This window comes from Cydia strobilella, chromosome 12 (assembly GCF_947568885.1).
Source record: "Cydia strobilella chromosome 12, ilCydStro3.1, whole genome shotgun sequence".
Classification (NCBI taxonomy): Eukaryota; Metazoa; Arthropoda; class Insecta; order Lepidoptera; family Tortricidae; genus Cydia; species Cydia strobilella.
The window spans coordinates 4,746,768-4,774,517 of record NC_086052.1 but is presented as its reverse complement, the minus strand read 5'-3'; the positions used below and the strand labels follow the sequence as shown (position 1 = coordinate 4,774,517).

Here is a 27,750-nt window from a genome sequence, read left to right as displayed (position 1 = left end):
TAGTTTTTTAGGGTTCCGTACCCAAAGGGTAAAAAACGGGACCCTATTACCGCTGTCCGTCTGTCTGTCTGTCACCAGGCTGTATCTCATGAACCGTGATATCTAGACAGTTGAAATTTTCACAGATGATGTATTTCTGTTGCCGCTATAACAACAAATACTAAACAGTACGGAACCCTCGGTGGGCGAGTCCGACTCGCACTTGGCCGGTTTTTTTGATCTTATTTACTGACAAGATTTGCTTGACCAACTATATAGTCTTATGTTGCTCTGCTCTGTGGTCTATGACCGATTAATCGGTCTTTGGCGTTAAACCTACGGTGCGCATATGTCGGTCATTGGCGTCCAAAAGGTTAACCTTCGCGACACGATCTGATCCGTCTTGACTCGATCGGATCGATCGTCGCGACACTACCCGCTAAATGATAAGTTCTTAGTTTCCTGCTACCCAAAGGTTGTCTGGAAGAGATCGCTTGTTAGCGATAAGACCGCCTGTTGTTACCTAGCTTTTAACTATTTCATTTTCTGTGTATTTGACTGTATGGTATGGTAAATAACATTTACTTATATATTTATGGCTTATGGCTTTGAAAATCAATAAAACTAATATTAAATAGAAATCTGTTTATTTCTAGTTGATAGCTAATTCACCTTTCCTTACAGCTATTTGGAAATATGACATGAATTAGGTATGTACCTACATTACGAACATTTTAATGAAGATTATGAAACTATTTTGAAATCTAATTCGTACGTGGGGCATAGTTAAAAAAAACACTAATACTTTCTCTAACACGTTCAAAAATGTTTTTTAAAACATTCACGAAATGTACGGCCCGTTTGACAAATAACATGCATCCTGATGTAATTTAAGGGATATTTAGGAGCCTTAAAAAAAATCAATGCCCGCAGTACGTGCTCACATACACAACAGTTATTTGTGTCGTTTTCAAGCAAAATGTGTCACATTGTCGCTTGCCATAAAGACGCTCTGGCAGGTTATTCTTATAAAGATACTAGCTTTCGTTCTTATGGTAAGCGACAATGTGGTACCTATTGCTTGAAAACGTCACATTTATGTTTACAATCGAGCACACAATACAATACTTTCTTGACCTTTCAAACGCTGTACGTAAATGAATAAACGATCCCTATATATAGCGAACATAGCGCTTTATTGCTATAACTCTTGTATTATTAGGAGTTAGCCGCGACCACGACCAGTGAAACCTGTGTCGAAACGTCGGTAAATAAAGGTAACAAAATAAATTCGCGATAGACCCGTTTCTAAATGTGATTTAATATGTATTAGGATCTTATTTAGGTTTCTAGTTTACAAATACAAAGTTACTAACAATAATAATTTGTATTGGTCTGAAATTATTGTTTGATTTGTTCATGCCGTGCCAATAATATTATTGTTAGCAAGCTGAACTCTTCCGTGTTAACCACTTTACTCAATAGTATATAAAAAGTTACGATGAGGAGTACGTATCAGCGATATATGTGCCATTTTTAACCAAAAGGGTACTTATTGTCGGTTGTCAATAAGGCGCTATTTCTATATAGCTTCAATTCGAAATCAACCTTATCGACAAGCGACAATGTGGTACCTTTTGGTTGAAAACGTCACATATGTATGATCAGTAATCATTAATTATGATCACATCAGTTTACATGTTTATTATGCCATTTAGACACCTATGTGGACATCGGTCGCTACTCGAAAAAACTAGTCTTAGTTCTGAATTGATACTTGATCCCCGGTAAGACCCAATGTGCATTACAGTGTACACTCCGCTTCAATCTAATTAGGTCCTAAAGCAAATCAAGTAGCATTGATTTTGGTTCATTGCTTTCCCAAACAAACGAAATTCATTCCAATTTACTATACAAGGTTCAAATTAAAAATAGGAGAATATTGTATGGTGGGCCTTACGAGGATACGAGCTTTTTTAAGTAAGCATATAGATGTTCACTAATTATAGTTTAGTTGCCAACAAACAACCCGCAAACATTTTATTTATTCTACTGGAGAAATCATACATTTGTATGACTATTATTTTAGCACTACAGTAACCCTTTATTTGATACAAGAAATAAAGATTGTAATTCCAAACAATCTGAAAGAATAGCAAAAAAAATGGTAAAAAAATATGTTCATTGTAATGCACATGACCAAATAAAGGGTTAACAGATTTGCCATAAGTAATATACGTATGAAAATTTTGCCACTTACGCATATGTTTTTTGATGATAATTAAACATATTGCACTAATCACTTACACAATATTATCAGACTAATTCGCACAAGTTCTATCATCGAAATAAAATGTCAAAAAATAAGAAATTTATAAATTTAGAAAACAGTATGGTAAACCCTATTGAGTATAGGTACTCAATCTTCAATTATTAATTAGATATTTTATAAATCACATTCATATAATAATGGAAATTCAAACAAACCAATATTCATCATCGATTTGAAAATACAAATTAAATCCCTTAAACACAGCCCTTAGCAACTTTAGCAACCTTTACGAACAAAAATATATAATTTTAATAAGAAGTCCAGGTAATAAAAATGTTATTTTAAATACTTGGATTCCTTGGGTGTAGGTAAACGAAAATAACCCAGGAAACTTATCGATTTAATGGATGAATCATGTTTTAGACAGGGTCGCATTCTTTTGTGAAAATAGTGGACAAATTAGACTGTCAGGGTGACAAATTGTTTACCATAAGTCTTTAAATTTTGAGATTACAAATTAAGAGAAGCACACTTTCTTCACCTCAGACTTGCCCTTGCCGTTTCTCGACACCTCATAGTAGTGGGACACCTGGTCGATATGTCCTAGCGAGTCGATAAACTCCTTGTCGTGCGTGATAATGATAAACATGAAGTTCTTCTGACTCATTCGCTCTTGGACTATTTCGTTGAGCGCCATGCACAGGTATTTTATGTTTTCCTGGTCCAGGTTTGTAGTTGGCTCGTCTAGTGCTAGGACGCCGAATCTGAGAATAAACAGTTGAAAGTAAATAACAAATAATAATAAATTTTGGCAAAAAAATCATTTTTGGTGCAAGTTTTTATCGCTATCTTTACTTTTCTTTCCACAGGCAACTAATACTCATCGAGCCAATTCTAACAGCCCCAAACATAATTACTTTGCGTTGTTTTATCACAGAGTTTCCATGGCCACCTCCTGTCTCCATCATCAGATTAGCTCCATGTCATCATAATATTGCATTGTCATCCGATTTACCTATGTATGCAAAATTTCAGCTCAATCGAAAATCGGGAAATGGGTCAAATTTAGCTTCCAATATTTGACTCACACTAACTAATATACATACTAACAGGGCAAGTTAATACATAAAAGCTTGTAAAATCGACTTCATGTACCTTCGTAAACTAAACTTTATTTACATAGTTTTTCAATTACCTACCTAATTATTTACATACAAGATATATACAGTGGTACTACGTAAACGAAATTAAAAACTAGATTAAATCTAAAACAGGCTCTTGGTTGAAGTAACTGGTGACCGAAGAGCTGGCGGCTTCCTCGCACAACGTATCAGCATTGCGATACAGCGAGGAAATGCCGCCAGCATTCTTGGGACAATGCCTCAAGGGCCTTCGTAAACTAGGAATGATTATACAAAAATATTACGGAGCAAGTGAGAAAAATATATGATTAACCTGGTGCTGAAGGTTTCCGCCAACGCTAGACGGATGATGAGACAGGCGAGCAGCTTCTGTCCCGCCGAGCAGCGCCCGCGCATGTCGATCTCCACGCCGTTCTTGCACTGCACCACTCTACAACCACATCCCATAAGGTTTAAATAGGGGATTGGACCGACTAGTCGAATGACTTACTTTTAACGACATGTCAAAATGTCACTTTTCTACAATAAAAGAAGTACCGTAAAATGGGGTGAGTAGGGACAAAACTGACATTCAAACCTCGATAAACATTTTATTTTTGCATATGCAAACTGAATGGTGTATATGTATAATAAGTGTTCCGGACGTTTGTATTTTAGTTTTTATTTTATTTTGGGTAGTTCCATTTTATAACTGGCGATAAACGGGAAATCCCACCTCACCCCGTAGTCCCCCGTAATTGGGGTGAGATAGGATTTCATACAAAGGTGATTTTGGAAGATTGTTGAATAGATTTTTTTTTATTATGAGTATTACTATAGTTAAATTGGAATACATTATTTTTGTTGCAGTAACCCATCTCACCCCCCTTTCATCCCTTCTCACCCCATTCATCACCCAACTCTCCCCGCGAACCCTACTAACCCCATTTTACGGTAGTTCACCCTACAAGATAACTCAGTCTCCACGCAATGGGGTTGGCCGGTCGAAGTATTTAGCAGATGGCGCCAGCATAGCTTGCCCTGTCAATCCCTAGAATTGTGTCAATTTTTTTTTAATGTCCTGGATGCCAGCCCTGTAAGCCAAACCTTTGACAGTTGCCAACCCGATTGATATTCTTAATTTCGCATATTAATAATGCATTGTATTAATTTACTTTACTTCGCATTGAAAGGCAATATTACAGCTAATATTTAATCGTTAAAATTTGCTCTGCATTAGTTATCTTTGCCATATCAAATAAAGAGATGTAGCAGAAATAGTTGAACAAATAACAAACTTTAAATACACAAAATTACCTGTAGTTATATTTGTACCGGTCCGTGTCTTCCATTAAGCCGCCATCAGTCTTTATCTCAATATAGTCTATGTCGTTTCCTCTGTAGATCTTCCTCCACATTTCTCTGAAGAAAAAAAAACTTAATATGACTGATAAAAACTCAATTCTATACCATCCATAGCTTATAGCTTGAGCTTGCAGTATGTGCTCCGGCTTTTACTATTTAAAATGCACGATTTTTCAAGAAAAATTAATCGTTTGTCTTTATCTGTCATTTTGACTTATGTATTTGTAAGAAAGGGATAAAACATAATTTATTAAGAAGGCTTCTAAAATGCTAGGTTTTATCATAAGAACTGGTAAACAATTTCGAAGAGCAAGTACTAAAATCCTTCTTTATAACTGCTTCGTTCGTAACATCTTAGAATACTGTAGCACGGTCTGGCGGCCACACTTTTCAACCCATTGCCTCAGAATAGAGAGAGTGCAGAAGAGATTTCTTTGGCATATATCTAGCCACACACAACTAGCTAGCAAATACATATCTTATTCAGAGAGACTAGGACACTTCCAAATCAATACTCTTGATAAAAGAAGAGATCTACTAGATCTCCAATTTCTATATAAACTTTTTAAATAACTACATAGATTGTCCACAACTTTTGCGCAAAATAAGATTTAGAGTGCCATATAGATATCCTAGAAACAAAATAGACCTTCTGTCTCCGGTATTTAGGAAAACCGTCCTAGGCGCCAATTCACCCATTCCACGACTGTGTAGATTGTTAAACAAGCACGGCCACTGCTGTGACGTTCATTCTGACTCATTGCCCAGGTTCCGAAAATTATTAAATATTAACATAAAAAAATAGTATGTTTATTAATATTTAGCCATTAACTGTTACTTTAAGTTTACTGTTTCCTTTTTTTTTAAATGCTGTGTTTACCTTTAATTAGTTATGCATCACTGAATGTTTCTTATGGTTTAACGTAAATTAAATGTCAGATGTAATAACTGTTGGTAGACCTTAATAAAAAAATAAAAAAATTAACCATAGAGTAACTTATACTAGAGCGGTACTGGTCATAGTAAATTTTGTAACCCCAATAAATTTACTGCCATCTGTCGACACACTTTAAAACTAAAAATGAAGATTTATAAAAATACGATAAAATGTATTTAAATATGGATAAATGATTTTTTTTATTTGCATTAATTATTTTTATGATCAAATGGATCCTATCTATCTTTGATTTAACTAAATAAGGAATATGGGTATGAACAAAGATAGATATAACTCCGTAATAGATGGATACAGTCTAAGGAAAAAACGTGCCTCGAAACTCACGAAAATTTGATTCTCGATCAGATGGCGCCACTAGTTTTGGCCTACTCTCGTATAGAGGGCGTTCACGGTTTCGTTTGTTATTTATAATTTTAACGCATATCAGTGAAAGAACATGGGTCAAAATAATATAAAAATAATTAATGCAAATAAAAAAATCATTAATTCATATTTAAATACATTTTAACGTGAAATAAAACTATGAAAACGGATTATATCGCGTATATTGAATTTATAATACATCCCGACGTTTCGAACTCTTTACAGCGCAGCGTTCGTGGTCAACGGGTGACTGAGGAAAAATTACAAAGTGCAAAAATACCCACATACTAAAAATAATGAACCATCATAGACTATAAACTTTAAGGCTGGTTGTACATGCAAAATCGGTTCATAAGGCTAGTTATACACAACAATTATTTTCAAGTAAAGATATATATATATATATACGCGATAAAAAAAATCCGTTTTCATAGTTTTATTTCATGAGTAACTATCGCGGTAACCGAAGACAATATTATTATACATTTTAACGTATTTATAAATCTTCATTTTTAGTTTTAAAGTATGTCGATAGATGGCAGTGAATTTACAGTGGTTACAAAATTTACTATGACAGTACCGCTCTATCTTATTATATCCTCTTTGGTATGAATAAGGGGGTTAAACTCTTACCTTACAATAAGGTTGATATTCTTCATTTTCTCCTTATGGAATTCTAGCAAGCACTTCTCGAGCGCCATATAGTAATCTTTAATGTCTTTGCTCACGGCCTTGGTCACCGTGAGTTGGTAGTATTTCTCCTTGTAGGTCTTCTCTATGCCTTCGTCTATCATGTCTTGTAAGTCTTGCTTGCACTGTTTCAGTCTATCCTGTAGGATAAAGAAATAAATTAGAAAAGCTTGGGACAATGCTGAAATCTTTAGTTTATATGTAACAGATGGCTTCTATACATTTCATTTTACCTTGCTGTAATTATTTGTCATTTACATAATTATTAATTAGGTTTAGGTGAACATTTTTTGCATGCTTTGAAAAACAGAATGCATCGGACATTTTTATATTATAATAATTTGTATTGTGTACTACATTCTTGCAAATGAATAAATGATTTAGCCATATATTCAGTCTTACAAATATTACACGATTGGGTGATCTGTATTACATATTGACTTGTGTTGAAATCATGTCTCAAACACAAGCTAACGTTGAAATATGTACTTGAAATGTATGATGATGTTGATGCCCCTTGGTGCCCATTGACATCATAATATGATGTCAGTTTTGAATCTTATATCGCTGTTATAAGATAGATACAGTATATAAATGTCTGGGTTCCAATGCAGCAATACTAGACATCTGTCATCTGGTATCTAAACGACGAACGACGAAATTTAGCAGGAACGTAGTTGAGAGACTGGCATAAATGGAATCTACTAAAAATCTACGAAGCCCCGCTTCGCGGAGCTTCTAATTTCGCTCTGGGGGACAAAAGGTGACTGACAAACCTACCTCATTATATATAGCGTACTAGTACACAGTTTACTTACTTTATGCGCGCTCAATTTCCCTCTATTCTGTTCCCTCTCCTTGCTAATCTGCTTGTCCTTAGTTGCAAGGGCACTCTTTTCCTTCAGCAGATCCATGTTGAAACCGTTGGTCTTCTCCGCTATCTCGGAGATCTCTTTCTCGCAATTTTCTATGTCTGTCTGGATGCCGCGCAGTTTGAGGTTGTCAGCCAAGTCGCGTTGGTTGAGCTGGAAAAATATGAAATAGATTAGAATAGAATTGAAAACTTTCTTATACTTACATAAATATATATTTATTTAACTGCATAAAAATGTCATACCTCTTGCTTAGCAATTTCGTCCCTCAAGATATGCCTCCGCTTCCCCAACACGCTCTCGTCAATAAGTATCTGTTTCCTCTTGTCTGACAACTTGTCGTTCAGCTCGTTGAACATCTTCATCTGCAGAGGGATCTTCTTTTCCTCGTGCTGGCGTAACTCGGATAGTACCGTCTTGATTCTGTCCACGGCTTTCACCACTTTAGCGATGTAGTTCCGCTTTGATTCTATTATTAATCTGGGAAGAGAAAGATTTGTAAATAGTTGTGAGACAGTGTATCTGAAAGAGTTTGTCACAATGACATGTTAGATGATAACAAATTTAAGTTGATACGGTCTCTTACAGAAAATGAATTTTATAGTTTAAAAAAAAAAAACCAAGCGATAGAAACAGCGAGTTATGTATTAGATGTTATAATGTATATAGTTTTATTTTTAAGGCTATAAATTCGCTCGCTCGCTCGCTCGCTATATTAGAAATTAATACACTCGAAACGAGCAACTGTTGATACCTTTATATTGAACATCTTCATGTACCTACACAGTTTACAAAAAACAAATTGTGCCATTCTCAATCAAAAGGGTACTTATTGTCGGTTGTCAATAAGGCACTATTTCCATATAGCATTAATTTAAAATCAACCTTATCGACAAGCGACAATGTGGTACCTTTTGGTTGAAAACGTCACAATTATTTACTCATGAAATCGGATTATATCGCGTTTATACAAAAGTATTTATTATAAATAATTAAAATAAAGTATTAATATAATCTATGCAAACGACAACACAATATTATAACCTTATAAAATAAATTACAATTAAACTAAAAATAACTAAAATAGTCCCCCAGACCCCTGCAGAAGGGTGCCCATAATGCTGGCTACATTCCCCCGCTGAATGGCAATTCCGATTCGCGTATATTGAATTTAGTTAGGGCTGAGTTTCTCATATGTGGTTCAAGCGGGAGGCAAGGATACCTAAATACATCCCTACGTTTCGAACCCTTTACAGCGTTCGTGTAAATAGTTCGTGTGATAGTTTTTTATTTCATGAGTAACTATAGTGGTAACTGAAGGCAATATTTAATTACTTACTTACTTACTATGAATATGCAGTCCTCGAAACGTCGGAGGTAATTTTAAAACTTAGTTTTTCGTAAACAATAATGTGCAAATCGTGAAAGTTTAAATCTTTTTAGGGTTCCGTACCCAAAGGGTAAAAACGGGACCCTATTACTATGACTCCGCTGTCTGTTTGTTTGTCCGTCCGTTTGTCACCAGGCTGTATCTCATGAACCGTGATAGCTAGACAGTTAAAATTTTTACAGATGATGTATTTCTGTTGCCGCTATAACAACAAATACTAAAAAGTACGGAACCCTCGGTACGCGAGTCCGACTCGCACTTGGCCGGTTTCTTCTAATTGATCTGTAGACACACTAACCTGTTCTTTTTGACAGCATCTGTTTTAGCATCCTCCTTGTCTTGTAAATCCTTCTTGAAGCCCTCCGTAGCTGCCTGCAACTCTTTCAGTTCTCCATTGTATCGGTCCTTGTCTTCTTCTAGTTGTTTGATCGCCTCTTGGAGAGTGCAAATGCCTTGGACCTGATGAAAGCAGTTTTACGTAAAAAAACGTTTTGATTTCAGATCAAACTATAAGCTTACTAGCTTGTAATTTGATCGGGTGATTCAAACTAGTACAAAAAAAAATATGTTTATATCACCATCTGCAAATGATCTATTGCATTAGAAAACATTCTCGTTTTTTTATAAATTTCTAAATTGTTAGTTAGGGGTCGCTGCCGATATTTGAAAATTTGTGAAATCAAAGAAAGGCGATATTATCGTAAATTAGGCCTTTTATTATGTAGAAGTATCATAAACTATTATAATAGGTAAATATTGTCATGGAACATATTTAAAGCAAACCATATCGCACATCGCAGTAAGTACGTATATAAAAAAAGTTGGCCGGTGGTACTGGTAGTAGCAACCTCTAAATTTTAAATAAAATATCTTCAGGTAAAAAACATAACTATACTTTGCTTTTGTCTGCAGCTTGCAAACCTTATGGCTGGCTCAGACCCTGATCCTCATCAAGTTAACTTCTTTCCAAGTCTCGCTATCGGCCGAGCTTTTCCTAGCATTATCTATGAAGTAAAACAAGTTACATTTTCTGTAAATTGAGCATCTTTTCCTTCAGCTTGCTCTTGGCATCAGCCTTGGTCTGCAGCTTGCGAACATGAGCGTTGAGCTTCTTCTGGCTGATCCGGACCCTGGTATTCAAAATAAATTATCTACGGAATAAAACAAGTAAGTTAAGTACCTTTTTTTGAATATTGAGTGTTTTCTCCTTCAGCTTGCTCTTGGCATCAGCCTTGGTCTGCAGCTTGCGAAGATGAGCGTTGAGTTTCTTCTGGCTGGTCCGGACCCTGGTCCGGAGCGTGCTGGTCTCGTGTCGCAGGTCGCGCTGGCGGCTGCTCGCTTCTTCTAGAGTCATGTCGGTGTCTAGTCCGTTGTCGCATTGAGAGCGGATGTCCTCTAACTGAAAATTGAATTGGATTTAGTGACTAATCTTTCTTTTTAGGGTTCCGTACCCGAAGGATAAAAACGGGACCCTATTATTAAGACTCCGCTGTCCGTCCGTCTGTCTGTCTGTCACCAGGCTGTATCTCATGAACCGTGATAGCTAGACAGTTGAAATTTTCACAGATGATGTATTTCTGTTGCCGCTATAACAACAAATACTAAAAAGTACGGAACCCTCGGTACGCGACTCCGACTCGCACTTGGCCAGTTTTTTCGATTGAGGCTAGTACGCTGAATGGGGTTCGCAGGTCGAAGTATATAATAGATGGCGCCAGCATTTTTTTTAGAATCCTTTAAGCCAGTCAGATTTCATAGAACAAAACTAGAGACGGTAAAACCTATGCTGGCGCCATAAAAACTTTGACAGTTGCCAACCCCATTTCAGAGCTTACTAGGCTAGTTTTTAACTAGGGAATGCAAACCGGTTTTAAATTGTATTGAAAAACCGGTTAATAACCGGTTAAATAAGCGATTAAATTTCATTATTTTACCTATTTTATGATATTTACCGACGTTTCAGCTATGTTGCACTAGCTGTGGTCACGGAACAGGCTATGTATTTTTGATATGTAATTTAAGGAAACTATAGGTCTATTTACTGCTGCTTAATTTACTGATTAATGCTAAAGAATGACTGTTTGCTTTTTATTAAAAAAAAGTAAAATAATGAAATTTAATCGCGTTAGACCCGGTAATGACATTAATTATGTGTACAAAACGCGAGTTTAAAGTGTTAAATTGAAATTAAGTTGACAGGCAAGAGAGCGGAAAATAGGGGCAATATTTGTAGTGTTAGTATCGACTATAAAATTTTCGTTTGTTTAAAAATACTTACTTTCTTAGTAGATATGGCGATCTCAGTTTTGTAGCGGTCCAGGAGCGGCATGTCTCCTGATATCTGCTTGAGGTTTTGCAGTTTCTGTTCAGGCTCTTTGAGCGCTGCTGTGAGCTCTTCAACTGTTGTTTTGAGGGCTTTGATTCTCTGAAACAGGATGAAAATATTAATACGTGAATACTGTAGACACAAGTCGAGATTAGTCTAGTCACAAGAAGAAACCAAAGTTCTGATGACAGGAATGGACCAAGGTTTCGGACGGGCTAAAAATATACCAGGTAAATATCCTCCTAAGGCCCAAGGTCCTACCTACAGTACTTCTTCAGTTCGATGAAATTTAAATCATATTCAATCGGAAGTCGCTTTTGCTTTGTTTCGTTCAATTTACAAACAATGCAAAATCAACTCTATTCCATACACAATAGTTTCAAATTTCAGTGGCAAATTTTGGATTTTTCATTTGTATGGCTGGGCCTTAGGAGGATAAGCTAGATATAAGACAATTTGTGTGCCCTGACAGAGTGTCATGGAAGCTTCCTGTATAACTTTAATAACATCCCATGTACATGACTTTACAAATAAACATCTTATCTTATCTTACCTCATCAAGTCCCTCTAGTCTTGTGTCTATATCCCTCTCCTTGTCTCTCAAGCTTGACATCTTCCCATTGACGGTCTTCAGTGCAAGTAACTCGTCCTTCTTTGCCGAAGTACGTTGTAGCTCTTCTGTGACCTTCTCTAGTTCGGCAGGAACGTTCAAGACTTGCTTCCCTAGCGAGGATATGAGGTCTGTCACCTGAAAATAAGCAAATAATCGAATCACTACACCTTATAGGGGCCGTGCGCGTTGGAAGGTCTGCCATCTTGTGGTTTAAATCGGAATCATGAATTGACACTGCACGCCATAATAGGTGCTACACCTCTAGAGTTTACATACATAAAAATGTGCATTGTAGGTTCTGCCATCTTGTGGTCTACATTGCAAGCTTAAACTTGACATTTACACTTCGCCTGCTGGTTGCATTCGTAAATTCGTGGCTGCGCCTAGATAGGGGTCAACGGATATTTGCCTTATTGTAAAAGTTCAGTTAGGTTAAGTTAATTATCTGTAAGCTTCAGTTTGTAAAAATATTTCAGGGTTTGCTGGCCGTGGCAAAAACGATGGTATAACGTTAGGAAGATGATGATGACATGTTCTTCTTCTTTCTCGATCCCTCATTGCTGAGGATCGCGACCATGTATGCTCCGTCTTCATAGTGTGCGGTTATAAGCCATATGGGTCACGCACTGCATGTTGCCGCCGACCACCCTCTTCACACCATCAGACCATCTAGTGGGTGCTTTTCCTCGCCCACGCTTGCCATCGATTTGACCAAAGATATTGTTTCTACAAGTAGGGATTGTATAACATACCTCGTGGTCAGAGTTAAACCCTCGGTTGCACAGCGGACAACAGCTGGTGTCTTTCAACAAACTCTTGTACTTATCGATGACGACAGTTGACGCTTGCAATACGGCTTGTTTTTCCTGAAAAAATCAGGTACATACTAGGTAGGTATCATACTAGGTGAGTGGAGGACGAAACAACTAAGAGTACACATTTTTGAACATTTTTCTAACAAGCCAGACCAAACTAGAGATGGGCCGAATATGGGCTTTGCCGAATACGAATCGGCGGAATATTCGGTTCAGCACATACCGAACCGAATATTCGGTTGGGCTAAAACTGCCTTAAACGCTGAAAACAAGTTCATTCCGGTCGGCGTTCTGCACTCATAACGTGTTTTTGACCCTTCTCGTCCCAACCAACCAAGAATGTTTATGAAAAGAAACGGAAACGTCTCATACCTGACCGCAAAGTGCATCCGCGCTAACTAGCGGAAGCCCTTAAAAAAAATTGTTTATTCGGTAAATAATTGGCAGTTCGAACTGAACCATTCGGCCGAATACGAACATTGAAAAATATGCCAAATATATCGAATACCGAATATTCGGCCCATCTCTAGACCAAATAACCAAGTATAAGCTTCGTGAGATATGATTCAAGCGACACAAGAAAAAGCAAAAATTAAAAATACATAAAACGTAATTTACGTCCTTTATCGCTCGACACGTTTCAATCCGTTTTGAGCGTACATTCAGCCAAAGTGGCCAAATATATCCCAACACCTTTCTTATGATAGGAATAAGAATGATTTCGATATATTTGGCCACCTTCGCTAACTGTACATGTTCAAAACGGATCGCAACATGTCAAGCGATGTTTAAGTCTCACGGGAGTTTAGTAATTATACTTTTCGCCGCCACGTCAATAGCCGGGTCCACACAGTGCGAGCATGAGCGCGAGGCAATTTCCTCGCGCACAAATCGGCCAGTGTAGACGTGCCTCGGCCGAGGCGGCGCGCGCGAGGCACGTCTAAAAATGTCGCTACAACACGCCTCGCTCTGTGTGGACCCGGCTAATGAAGTAATAAAGTGCATGTCATCAACGCCATGTTAAAAATTGCACGTATACAAACCTGACCAAAACCACGACTTGATATGAAGTCGTGGCGTGTTGGGCACCAAACTGACTTTATATTAAGTCAATGGCGGCGGAAAGGTTGAAAGGTAGACGTAACACTTATTGAACCTTACCTGTAAATCTTCAACTAGACTAGTGAGCTCCTTAAGGGTCTCATCATACGTCTGGTTGCCGCAAGCCTTTTTGATCTTGGCGTCCGATTTGACGATCTCAGCGCGCTTTTCTGAGAGCATCTCGCCTACTGTCTTGCGTTCCGCTTCCAGGCTGGTTAACTATAATAAGAATAAATAAGTTGAATTAATAGGTAGTTTTTAATCTAAAAGTTCTGAACGTTGTACACACATTTATTGAAAGGGGTTTTGCGTTTAGATGTTTTTGTTATTTTAGCAGCATTTTTGTTAATTGATTTAGTTATTCATAAACGTCTACTATAGTTGACAAGCCGCTAATAGTCGTTTATCCCTTTCCATCATACCAATACGTTTTTTTTTTTTTTTTTAAGTATAACACATTTTAAACTTATACAAGTTTCGCCAAACTTGCGTTTAACGGCGAAATGGTGCACTCATTTTCAATGTTAGTACCTTAATCTAAATTTAATGATTAACTTATCTTAATAAGGTTAATACTTTTATATTCACCCATTCAGTCACCCGTTGACCACGAACGCTGTAAAGAGTTCGAAACGTCGGGATGTATTATAAATTCAATATACGCGATATAATCCGTTTTCATAGTTTTATTTCATGAGTAACTATCGCGGTAACCGAAGACAATATTACTTTTATATTACATTAACAAGGTGTAAGTTGTAGGTATATATGTTGTTATTCTTTAAGAATTTATTTGTAGTTATACATGTATGTAAAATGTATGATTTTGGTGCAATAAAGGATATTTATTTATTTATTTATATACAATATTTACCTATCTTATATATTTAGTCATGCGTTGTACCCAATAGCAACTTCTTAATTTTTGATTTAAAGATGTTTTTACTAGCATACTCGTCTTCTATTGATAAATTGTTCATTATTCGCGGTGTGATATACTTGCGCGTCCTTTTACCATAGTAGTTGCTAGCGATTGGTTCCACGTATTTACGACGTTTTAACCCCCTCGACGCTCGGGTGTATACTCGCGGAGTTTTGAATTCGGGATTTTTAAATTGATCAGTTGCTATTAAGTACTTAACTTTATCATGCACTGGCAGGATGTTCAATTTCTTAAATAAGATCGTGTAATCGTTACTACAGTTTGCTCTAATTTTTTTGTCTATTATATTTTTTATCAATCGTAGTTGTAAGTTTAATATTTATACGTCGGAAAGGGAAAAACGATTATTAGCAGCTTGTCAACTTTAGTAGACGTTTATGAATACGAAGGTTAGACTATTCCTACTTGATCCCAGTACCTGCACCACGTGGTAAAGTTATTGAAGTGGAATCGTTAACCTAATTTTTATTTATTGCCGGTAAATTGGTTTAGGCACTTAAGCAAATGATATTTGATATCAAACACATCAAATTCTCAGATTAAAATTAACATCGGTCTTATGACAAGAATATAAAGTAGAGATGGACCGGATATTCGGTTACTATCCGGTATCCGGCCTATCCGGCACTTATTTTTTATTAAGGCCGGATACCGGATAGTAACTTTGCTTAATTTCGGAGTAACCAAATTTGATTTAAGAAACAAGATAATAATCGTACACTTTTATTATTATAAAACAATTTAAACATTCCATTCACTTGCACGCTCATTTCGAACCTAGAAATGAGTGCGCGCGAACGTTCACTATGAAACGGGTTAAATCCTGCACAATGCGCACCTGAACAACCGAAATGTGGGTAATAGTAAATAGGTGGTATACCGAATATTCGGCCGATGGTCAGGCCGAACATCCGGTATCCGGGAAAGAACTATCTGATGCATCTGTAATATTAAGCTCTCATCGTCTCAAGCCGATTCGGAGTCCGAGTCTTCACTCATAAAGTGTCCTAAGTAGAAAATTAGTCTTGATCCTAATTTGTTTCACGCCAGAGAGAAATGTACCCAAGTAAATCTAAAAAGTACCAACCTCCTTCTGTTTTTCCTTAAGCTTCTGCTTGCTGCTCTTCACATCCGCTCTCCACTCCGCTTCAACCTTATTCACCGCAACAGCATAATTCTCCTCCGGCAAGGTACCAAGCAGCTCTGTGATGGTTGCGCTGTGTTTAGACAGAAGATTGGATAGCTGGTCTTGCTTGTCTTTGATGGAGCGGTCTATGGTGTCGCGTTCAGCTATCTTGGCGGATTGCTTTTGGAGTTTGGTTACCTGTTGAGAGAAAGAAATGATGATAAATGTGGTATTTCCTATAAAAAGGGACCTTAGTGTCGATGGCGCTTACGCCATTATAAACGATGCTCCGATATAAATACAATGCCGCGCGACGCTGTGCTGCGTAAGCGCCATCGACAATAAGGTCCCTTTTCATAGAAAATGCCCCAAATGTTTTCGGTAATAGCTCATTGCCTATGTGTCGCACAGTAGCGCCCGCATGGCGGCTACAAAAGCACGTTTCATTATTTTAAAAATAAGAGATACCAAAATTGTTGACTTATATGAAAGTTTTAGCCAACGAATGTTTGCAATTTTTCCATGTTGAGCTTGATAATATCGATTTTTAGGGTTCCGTACCCAAATGGTAAAAACGGGACCCTATTACTAAGACTCCGCTGTCCGTCTGTCACCAGGCTGTATCTCATGAACCGTGATAGCTAGACAGTTGAAATTTTCACAGATGATGTATTTCTGTTGCCGCTATAACAACAAATACTAAAAAGTACGAAACCCTCGGTGCGCGACTCCGATTCGCACTTGGCCTGTTTTTTATTCCTCTACCACGCCTTTCGCACATAGCCAATTTAATAAGCTATCAAACTGATAATGGTTTTATTTAAAAAACTGCATATTTTCAAATATTGTTATTAGTGTTTCACTTGAAATAATTTAAATCATGTTATTTAACATTATTGAAACTGAGATAAACTCAAAATAGCGGTTACCTTCTGATTCAACTCTTCAAGCTCTTTTTCATTTTGTTCAATCAATTTCTCGTCTTCAGTCATTTCCTTCTGTAGCTCTTCGGTGTTTAATTCATCTATGGCAGCCTGATGTTCACTGGTTAACAATAATTATTGAGTTAATAGAATCTAAAATGTACTAACAGCAACTTAACTGTCCATAATTAGACCGTATCCCATTGTAATAAGGCTCACAGATGAACAATTAACAATGGTTCCAGCATCAAGATAACTATCATTGATAATTATCCTTTCGAACCCTGCCCAGAGCGGACACCCGAGGCAGGGTCGACGACGTCCGGCAACACGGAGGTAGGCATTGGATGAGTCGGGCACAAAATCGACAGGAGTAGAAGAGGAAAGTCAGGGAAGAGACCTAAATCCACGATTGGATCACCAAAATGTGATATTTTCTATAAAAAGGGACCTTATTGTCGATGGCGCTTACGCCATTATTAACGATGCTCCGATTTAAATTCAATGCCGCGCGACGCTGTGCGGCGTAAGCGCCATCGACAATAAGGTCCCTTTTCATAGAAAATGCCCCAAATGATGATGATTGTTATACTCACTCCTCAGCGGCCTTCAACTTGGTTTCGATCTCAACGAGCCTGGACCGGGACACGTTGGCGTCATTTATTTCGTTGTCCTTCTTCAGAATGTGTTTCTTGACCGTTTCTACGTCCAGCTCCTTGTTTGATATTTTCTCGTTGTGTCGCGACTGTAAACACATACATGAGGATTTTTAGATATAAATTATATACTCATGGCCAAAATACACTAGTTTGCGCGTTACTAAGTAAATGATTGCTTCATAGGCATAAAGAACCTCCACATTCTCAGCTACTAAGCTATTTCGTGTTATTATTATGTATTTAAAATCCATAAAATAGTCACATCGGTAGTACTATTAGTTATTCTGTGGTCACATGTAATAAACGTAATAAATGACAAAACACTCATACTTCGCCTTCGAGGTTACGGCTTACTGAGCAAGGTCACAAATTATTTCCAAGAATGAACGAAATCTATAAGATAAGTCGGGACTCAGTACGACGACATAGCCGCACTTGCCCCGACTTTTTTTACAATGTGGTTGGCAACTGTCAAAAGGTTTTCGTAGATGGCGCCAGCATAGGTTTCCCTTGTCTCTTGTTTTGTTGTCACCCACCCATAAAATAAAAAAAGAATTTGACTGAATTCCAGAGATTGACAGGAAAACCTATGCTGGCGCCATCTGTGAAATACTTCGACCGGCCAACCTCATTGTTGCTACGGTAGGTGCAATTGTCCTTATCTTATGGGCGCACTTGTCTTGACCTACCTTATGAACCTACATTTAGACTATGTCTACTATAGTTCTTTTACATATTCCTTTGCCTCAATAGTAGTTTGTGTCACAAGGGAGCAAAATGACATATTCAGGGCGAGGGTGTACATTGAATCCTGAACGAAGCGAAGGATTCTATAGTTGAATCCTGAGCGTAGCGAGGGGTTCTATAATAGAATTCTAAGCGTAGTGAGGGATTCAAGTGTTAACACCCAAGGTGGAAAATAATTTTGCTACCATGTGACACACACTGCTTTTCACATCACCCATGAGGAAATTGTTTTGTCCAAAATATTATTTAACCTAAAAATATAGTATGATCACTTTGATCCCTCCTAGCGGGGAAGAAAAAGCCCTTTTTCGAATAGGTGATGTGAAAAGTTCCTTTTCTACTCTCTTGAAAACTTACCAGAGCATCTCTACAAGCGTTAACGTGAGACTGCAACTTGTTCGCCTCATCATCAGCCTGGGATTGGGTAGTGGTCAGATCCTTGTTCAGCTCTTTCACTTTTTGTTGTAAATCTTTGATGGCCTTGTCTGCTTCTTCTTCTGATTGTATCTTCTTTGATTCCATTTCTGCAATTGGAATAGTGATGTTGAATATAGTTTCAATAATATTTTTTTTTTTATTACACTTGCTCACAAAAGGTGTTATATCACGCAGGTTTAGCGGGCGTAATAGAAAAAAAATCTGTTATGCCAGTCATATGAAACAAGGTAATAAGTCAAAATGTATTTGAAATCAAGCTATAAATTAGTTGAAATAGCAAAAAAATTTTTTTATACTACGTCGGTGGCAAACAAGCATACGGCCCGCCTGATGTTAAGCAGTCTCCGTAGCCTATGTACGCCTGCAACTCCAGAGGAGTTACATGCGCGTTGCCGACCCTAACACTCCTCTCCCTCGAGCTCTGGCAACCTTACTCACCGGCAGGAAAACAACACTTATAGTAGGGTCTAGTGTTATTTGGCTGCGGTTTTCTGTAAGGTGGAGGTACCTCCCCAGTTGGGCTCTGCTCTAGATCTGGAATGACATCCGCTGTCCTGTGCCCTACCACACAAAGCGAGATGTCATTCACAGTGCCCATACCTCTCTTTTGGACGTAGTTTAAGGACATACCCGGGTCCAAACCGATGTTTATTATTCTATTTATTTTGTTTATGATTAAAAGTGTTCAATTTTATTGATTTATAAATATTTTTACACAATTTTAAATTGTGGCTGTATGCCAAATGAGTCTCACTGGTCTCAGCCTTTTATATCTTAACGTCAAAGAATATACAAAATGACAAACCGTATATCTGTAACTTTACTGTATCTAAAATACTTGTTTTGCTTAAATATTTTTTTTTTCGCAATTGTGGTGAGGTCCAAGTGTCCAAGACTGGCGAGAAACGGCACAGGACCGGGATCAGAGGCGAACTGTCGTGTTGGAGGCCAAGAAACACTTTGGGTCGCTGCGCCAGAGGAGTAAGTAAGTAAGTAATGAGGGCTATCGTTTTTTTGCTCACCAGTTGGCGCCTCTGTGGTGGTCCAAAAGACTAAAGAACAGCTGTCAGTCATTGAAGTGACAAGTGACATTCGACATTTCGAACTATGGAAAAGATCACCATCTACACTAGCGCCCCTAGCGGCGAATTCATACGCGTTAGCCCTCATTGTGATGAACATTTGTGTGTAGCATTTCTATGCAAAACTGTAATCTCTTCTAGTCATAAAAACCCTCGGCGAGCCGCGCATAGTGTTTCTAACTCTCGTTAACAATTCTTCCCAACCTTGTGGGATATACTCGTTTTCAGTTGACCAATATACCCAAACTAATTTTGTATCAATTTTATACTAGAATTGACATAAAAAAAAAAAAGATAAAAAATGTTTTTATTGCACAGAACGAATACAATTGTAGTACATAGTAAGTACATATCACAAGTTACAGAAAAGAGTTGGTGCATAACTGAATTGACATTCGGAGGTTCCAGGAGTCCCCGCACCAGGCTAGGCCTGTATCGCGGGAGACCAGATGTACATTTTTATGTCATGCGAGTTAATTAGAATACATGTTGCACAAAGTGGGGCAATAGGCTAGTAAAATAGATAGCAAATTAGTAATTTATCACAATAATGTGGATATCTATATGTGGAAATGATAAAAAAATACAGGATGTAAAAGTTGCAAAACTAAAAGTTTTTTTTACTTCCAAAAAGGAATATAGTAAAGATACCATTCGATTGATTGATTCGATTCCTTGCATTTTAGTTTATCCAAAAAAAGATTGTATAGCAACTATATGCATAAACGCGACAAAATTGCAATTTTACTTATTTTCCATACATTCAAGATGGGCTCCCAGTGATCTTGACGTCACGTTCACTTATCGTTTTATTAGGAGCGTTTCGCGAGTGAAGTACGACTGTCGGACTTTGACTATTATTTCTGACTTTTGTATTGCTTTAGTAGTGCAATGGGTCCCATATAGACATTTGATCCGAAAAATAAACCTGATCGATTGATACCATTAATAAAAGTTTGTCATCTAGCCTATTAAAGTGTCAAAGGTAACTTACCAGCTAACACCATAGCCTCTTCAACCAACTTATTCCTCCTATCAACCTTCTCTTTATTCTGGTTCTCTAGGAAGTTAAACTCGTTCAGTTTAACCTTGTTGTAGGTCATCTCGTTCTCTATCTTCTCTCGCTCCTTGTCGAAGGCTGACTTCCTTTCGTAAATCTCTATTAACTCTTTTTGTTTGTCTCTTACTGTTTGGTCGTGGGTTGCTGAAAGAAAATAGTAGATTGTGTCACAAGGGAGCAAAATGACATATTAACGGCGGGGGCGTACACTAAAAAAACCCTGAACAAACAACGAAGGATTCAAGTGTTAACGCCCAAGGTGGAAATAATTTTGCTACCATGTGACATATTGCTTTTCACATCACCTATGAGGAAATTATTATGTTTAAAATAGGAACTATCAGCTACAAAAATAGTATGCATAAAATACAAAAAGTGTCCCAAAATAAAAAAGTGCCACTTTGATCCCTCCTAGCAGGGAAGAAAAGTGCCACTTTGAACCCTTCTAGCAGGGAAGAAAAAGCCCTTTTCCGAATAGGTAATGTAAAACAAACTTAAATTGCATACCTAGCAAGAAATAAACGACTGGGAATACAACAGAAAAACATTCTCCTTTTCTCTTGTCTATGTATGATCCTGATTGAATTTTTGATAATATTTTTGCATTTTATTTTAAAACTGTTTTTTCTGATCTATTCGCGGTAAGACGCGTCAAGGTCGCTTACCTTGTTTCTAATGCTAAAATAAACGAACTATAGACTTATACCGACCGGGATATGGACCATAATTAGACCTAGGACCTTTTGTATTGTTTTCGAGCTTCCGATATTTTATTGCATCAATACAAAAGGTAATCACGGTCCATATTCCGGTCAATATAAGTGAAACTAACCGTGAATCATTCAAAGCTGTTAAAGTGTATAATGTAAATCTTACCAATGCTTTCTTTTAATTCTTCAACATTTCCTTCAAACAAAGATTTGATGGTGTTCTTCAATTCCTTTTCTTGAGTCTGGAAATTCTCCAACCTACAAAAAGAAACGTATTTTCATCATTACTTATTTTTCATGTTACGTATTGTTGTTGATGAAACCCAAGGTTCTTTTGGGTTTCTGTGTGTTGTGTCAATTAAATTTGATTGGATTATTGGGTAACAGAAAATGAAATAGATAAACTTCTGCAGTGAGCAATTGGCAGTTATTAATGTGATGATAGCCCCAAGTGACAAGACAACAAGCTAGAGTGTGTGACAAGAGCCTTTTATGCAAGGGGCATCATTGCAGCGGACTTTATGGCCAGTCCAGACAGGATGATTAAATCGACTGATCGTCAATCTCCAATTTTAGATTTATACTGATATTTGAGCACTCTAAATTTAAAAAATGACCCCAAACGCGAATACTAGCGTCACAAATTGGTATTCTTGCCTCTGCACCTCCATTTATCGGTAATATCGGTCTAGGCAGTCGAAATCGGCGAGCCAAATTGGATTTTGAGTCCCTACCACCTGATTTGATCAGACAATTTAATCAGATTGGCGAAAAATTGTTCCTGTCTGGAGTAGCCTTTAGCTTCTAAATTAGCAAGTGTAACTTAAACTTACTTGACTTTAATCTTATCCCTCTTATGCTCAAGCCCCACAATGCTCTTCTCCATAGTCTTAATAGTTTCCAACTTAGCGGACACCTCTTCTAACTCCTTAGTCATCTCTTCTATTTTGGCATTGGCTTCCGTGATCAGAGTTTCTATGTTCTCTACGTCTAGCTTCTTCTTTTCTAACTCTTCTTTCTTCTCAAAAAGATGGTCTACTTCTTGTTCTACAATAAGAAATTAAATGATATTTTAATTATATTTTCACATTAGGGTTGTGGCTAATCTCAGGTAAAATAAACAATCAATGTCAAAGTTAAAGTGACAAGATGGTTGAATACTTTATCTTATGCTGAGACGGAAAAACTGACAACGAAGGCCTAACCTACCCACATAATACAAACCTGCAAACATGCACACACTCCATTTTGGCGCACTCACACACACCACCCACACAAACACGCTCACACCCAAACTTGAATATTTAGTTATATTAGTTTAGTTATTCTGTATTCTTTAGCTTGTATTGTAGTAATTACTTTTAGTATTAAGATATGTATAATAATGTGGACGTAATTGTCAATCGCTCTCGCAGATTCCCAAGATACAGGCTCAGCCTAGTTTGGAGTCTGACGGATATATGGATGCACATGTAAACAACCTTTATGATAATAAACTATTTGTATTTGTATTTTAGATTGCCGGGTCCACACTGAGCAAACATACGCGCGAGGCAATGTCCTCGCGCACAAAACGGCCAGTGTAGACGTGCCTCGGCCGAGGTGCGTGTTGTATGGACATTTTTAGACGTGCCTCGAGGTATATAATAAATATATCAAAGACCAAGTATATGATAATGAGCAAGAACGCGGTAGAATCGACCACGCTGTCTATTAACAGCAAGCCACTTGAAAGAGTCAAACATTACAAGTATCATAGAGTAACTTATACTAGAGCGGTACTGTCATAGTAAATTTTGTAACCCCAGTAAATTCACTGCCATCTGTCGACACACATTAAAACTAAAAATGAAGATTTATAAAAATACGATAAAATGTATTTAAATATGGATAAATGATTTTTTTTATTTGCATTAATTATTTTTATGATTTTGACCCAAGTTCTTTCACTGATGCGTTAAAATTGTTAAATAACAAACGAAACCGTCAACGCCATCTATACAACAGTAGGCCAAAGCTAGTAGCGCCCTCTGAACGAGAATCAAATTTTCTTGATTTTCGAGGCACGTTTTTTCCTTAGACTGTATCCATCTATTACGGAGTTATATCTATCTTTGCAAGTATTTAGGAAGCTCTCTTAACGAAAAATGGGACCCACGTAAAGAGATACGTACAAGAATAGAGATAGCAAGAAGCACATTCATGAAAATGAACAAGCTATTCACCAACAAAGACATAAACCTGAAACTCAGATGGAGAATGGTAAAATGTTACGTGTTATCTATATTTATGTATGGCGTCGAAGGCTGGACCATAGACCGAACCATAGAGGCAAAAATAAACGCTTTTGAAATGTGGCTCTACCGCAGAATGCTTAAAATATCATGGAGAGATCGAATAACCAATGTAGAAGTCTTGCAAAGAATGAAGAAAAAATTTAAACTTTTGGAAACAGTAAAGAAAAGAAAAATCTCATATTTTGGTCCCGCCGGAAGATCAGCGCTGACCTTCGGTTCAGCATTATGCTGAGGCGAGACCATTTCGTGGTAAACTTCAACTCCTACCTATTTTATAAGTTTCTATAGCTTTACTATACTTTTGTATGTAATTTTAGTTTTAAGTTTATCATGAATAAAACATTTTGAATTTTGGACATATTTACCGCAACAATAAATATCAAATTCTAAATAATAGAGGGCAAAGTAGAGGGCAAAAGAGGTAGAGGAAGAAGGAAGCTAGCCTGGATGGACAATATTAAAAGCTGGACTCATATTAACGACGCTGCCAACCTGAGCAGATTGGCACAGGATAGGAATAAGTTCCGAGAGATGGTCGCCGACGTCCGATGAGGACATGGCACAAGAAGATTATTTATGAATATAGCTTATAACAAATGCTTGAATTCGCCCAGGATTAAGGAGAAGAAATGAAGGAGCAATATTAGTCACTGTAAAATCTATTTCATGCAAAGATTTTGCACAGCAAATAAACTATTTTGAAATTAATCAAAGTAAGTATTACTTTTCTTGGCATGATTTCAACAAAAGGCTTGTGAAGTTGTGACTCAAATGGAAATTATTTGGAGACATAATAATGGAATTTTATGTTAGAAATTTTCAATCTTAATGCTATCTAAGCATGCCAGAACATACTCAGTTATGTCTTTCTGTTTAAAATATTTAAGTTGTAACTCTAGCTTCACAACATATATTTCATTATAGTTGACCCTTTGAACGCCAAATACGTCCACTGACGCGCAAAGTTCTACTTCTTCTTCTTTGTGTTAGGGGCTATATAAGGCTCCATAGCCTATGTATCACTGCGACCATCCCTGATCTATTGTGATCGCCACCTACTACGACTCTCGATCCAAACCTGCAACTTCAAACAGCTGCTGGATCATTTTGATCTCGAGAGACTTTAACGCGCAAAGTTACCATTCAATATCAACCTTAATGCATTCAAATAATGTTTACTATGGTGTGATATGTAAAAGGGCGAAACACTAAACAAATATCTTACCGAGCAATTTGATATCATGGCTGTATTCCTTCCTCAGCTTTTTTAAATGTTCGAAGCACTCGCTGTACTTCTCCGAATCAAAAATCTCATCGAACCTCTCTTTGACTTTCTGACCGTCATCCAATGGCCAGGTTGAGTCTTCTTGGTGACAGAATATGACGGAGTTCAAGATGGCATCGGAGACACCTGGAATGATAAAATGTGAATTAATAAAACTGTTTTTTATTGTAGAAAATAGACTAATAAGTGAAATAAACTTTAAAATTTGATAAGATCAGATAGGAACTGACTTTTTTATAGCTTTTTTTGATAGTTAGTACCAAGTAGGCTTAAAATTTCAAGTGCAAAATATTAAAAATCTAAAAATATTTTTTGCTATTAAAGATAGTCAATCCAATTCAAAAACACAATAAAATCGAAAAAACCTATCAAAGTAAACTGTGAATAAGATACCATAGAATATTTTTTATTCCACTATTATAATTAAACTCATTAATATATTTCATGACACCAGCTGGTAAAGGCTCTCTTGATACCTACTTCAAAAACTGATGAGATAATTTAATTTTATCCACAATCTTGGCAAAATAATTACATGCAAATTTTGAGTTGTTTCCTCGTTTTGGCTGCTTATTAATAATAATAATAAATAAATAAATTCATTTATTAAGGACTAACTTGGATCTTGGATTATTGTCTGGTGGTAATTGACTATTAAGTACTGATTTTGAATTAATATTTAATAGTGTTAATTTGGATTTGATCTAGCAGATTGTGTGCCATTGTGCCTGAGCGCGTGCTATGGCGTGTGGCATTGTCAGACACAATGGCACACAATGGTCGACCGCTCGCAGAAAAAAACAATGGCTTTTGCTTAACAGATTACCGTCTTAAGTGAAATGATGTTTTTTTAAAGTTAGTATTTTCCTCTCTTTTGTGTGGTGAAAAATATTTTGTTTCCAAATAAAAAATGTGTAATCTATTCTTTTGGTTCATGGGATAATCTCCAGCTAGTCCTTACCAAGAGCATTATGCATACGTAGATCCATATCCAATGTGACATCCCTACACTCCCCATGTTCATTGGTCAGCCGCAGTGTCGAGCTGAGGGCCTGGAACTTGACCTTGCGGTCCGGCAGGGCTGTCACACGCATGGCGCGGGTAACTTCTAGCTGTTCATCGTTTGGAGCTAAGATCTGTATTTAAAAAATTTAACTTAGATCATTTTCATTTTTTTTTTCATATCTTTAACCCGTGGAGCACCCTACGGTCACACGTGTCTGTAACTAGTTTAGGAGTTCCATACTACTGTGAAACTGGGGCGCTCCACGGGTTAATAAAATCATGGATAGCTATTGTGCATATGTGTCATTTTCAACCAAAAGAGTACTTATTGTCGGTTGTCAATAAGGCGCCATTTCCATATACATTCAATTTGAAATCAACCTTATCGACAGCCGACAATGTGGTACCTTTTGATTGAAAACGTCACATATGATTGTGATCTTTGTTTAAGTACTTCAGCAACCTATAGTGAAGGGGTGCGTAAGGAAAGTAAGAGTATATAGGTAGTAATTATGATAATCTTGCTTTTAATATTTCTTTGTTGTTTACAAAGCTAGTGCCTTTTGATTTTATGCAAATAATATATTATAAATACTTATCAGAAGACTATTCGTATCTATTCCCAGTTAGACTTACTGAATGCATTGCTAAACAATAACTACATACAATACATATTCATCTTATTATGAAGTCGGTATGTACGCCCGGCATAAAACATAAAAGTAACCTCACCTCCAGTTTGACCTCTCCTAGGACTTCTGTCGATTTATTTACTTTAGCATCATGCACAAAACACTCATCACTGCTACCTGGAGGCATTTGCCCTGTGATAGCATAGCGTAAACATTCAATAATCGTGGTTTTGCCGCAACCATTTTGACCCAATATAAGCGTCAAAGGGGTTTGAAATGTGATGCGTTGTTCGTCGTTTTTCTCCGGACCGAAACTTCGTATGCCTCTCACGGCAAGAGATTTAATACCAGCCATTATTGGAGAATAATCATACAGAAACGGTTTATCAATAGAACTCTAACAAAGTTTCGGCGTTTGCAAAACGTTATTGACTTGACGCTTCTACTACTCAGGGAAAAAGTGGCGGGCGGCGCAGCGCGGCGACTCGGCGACGCAACTTGTAATGAAAATGTTGCCTACAGTAAAAATTTGCAAATGCAAAAATTATACTAAGAATCATAACACAACCGCACCGTGACCTTGGTACGGTAGTGTGCTATGATTTTAAGAACGATAGTTTGTATAGTTTGGAAAGGACTATTAAAGATAGTATGATTCTCCCTGTTATGTTTGAAATGAGACAGTCCTTGGACAAACTATAATTCATCATAATTATTAAGAATAACTAAATTTGAAAGGAGTTCAAAGGAGAATTGATAAATGAAAAAATAAGTTTAGTACAATGTACAATAAAAATATGGTTGTCTGTAGTCAGTTTATGGACGATAATTTTGCGTGATAACGTCATAAGAAATATAACAATACGTAACGTTACCATGGAGATCTGTCTACAACGTTACCATGGAGATCTGTCCACAACGTGACACTTTTTCGTGCATGCTACCGGTGTTCATTGATTTATAAGACGTTATCACCAC

At 37.1% G+C, this 27,750-nt stretch overlaps 1 protein-coding gene across 1 annotated transcript; it reads right to left on the bottom strand.

Moving 5' to 3' along the window:
* Positions 1-609: 609 nt before the first annotated feature.
* LOC134745919 (DNA repair protein RAD50-like) lies at positions 610-27,256 on the bottom strand. The gene is made up of 22 exons (XM_063680030.1): positions 26,873-27,256; positions 26,097-26,271; positions 25,076-25,261; positions 22,387-22,600; positions 21,720-21,811; positions 20,778-20,987; positions 18,621-18,787; positions 17,454-17,602; positions 16,864-16,978; positions 15,896-16,132; positions 13,926-14,084; positions 12,702-12,815; positions 11,890-12,084; positions 11,289-11,435; positions 10,191-10,409; positions 9,309-9,469; positions 7,866-8,100; positions 7,567-7,773; positions 6,692-6,888; positions 4,690-4,794; positions 3,707-3,823; positions 610-3,015 (listed from the first exon to the last, which is right to left on the bottom strand). The coding sequence occupies exons 1-22, from the start codon at positions 27,125-27,127 to the stop codon at positions 2,769-2,771; spliced, it is 3,903 nt and encodes a 1,300-aa protein (XP_063536100.1). The 5' UTR covers positions 27,128-27,256; the 3' UTR covers positions 610-2,768.
* Positions 27,257-27,750: the final 494 nt, after the last annotated feature.

Coding starts and splice junctions, on each gene's coding strand:
- LOC134745919 (XM_063680030.1), bottom strand. CDS start 27,127: ATGGCTGGTATTAAATCTCTTGCCGTGAGAGGCATACGAAGTTTCGGT. Junction 18,788..20,777: donor AGAGGCTATGGTGTTAGCTG/GTAAGTTACCTT, acceptor TTCCAATTGCAG/AAATGGAATCAAAGAAGATA. Junction 3,016..3,706: donor GCGGAAACCTTCAGCACCAG/GTTAATCATATA, acceptor GTTTATTCTCAG/ATTCGGCGTCCTAGCACTAG.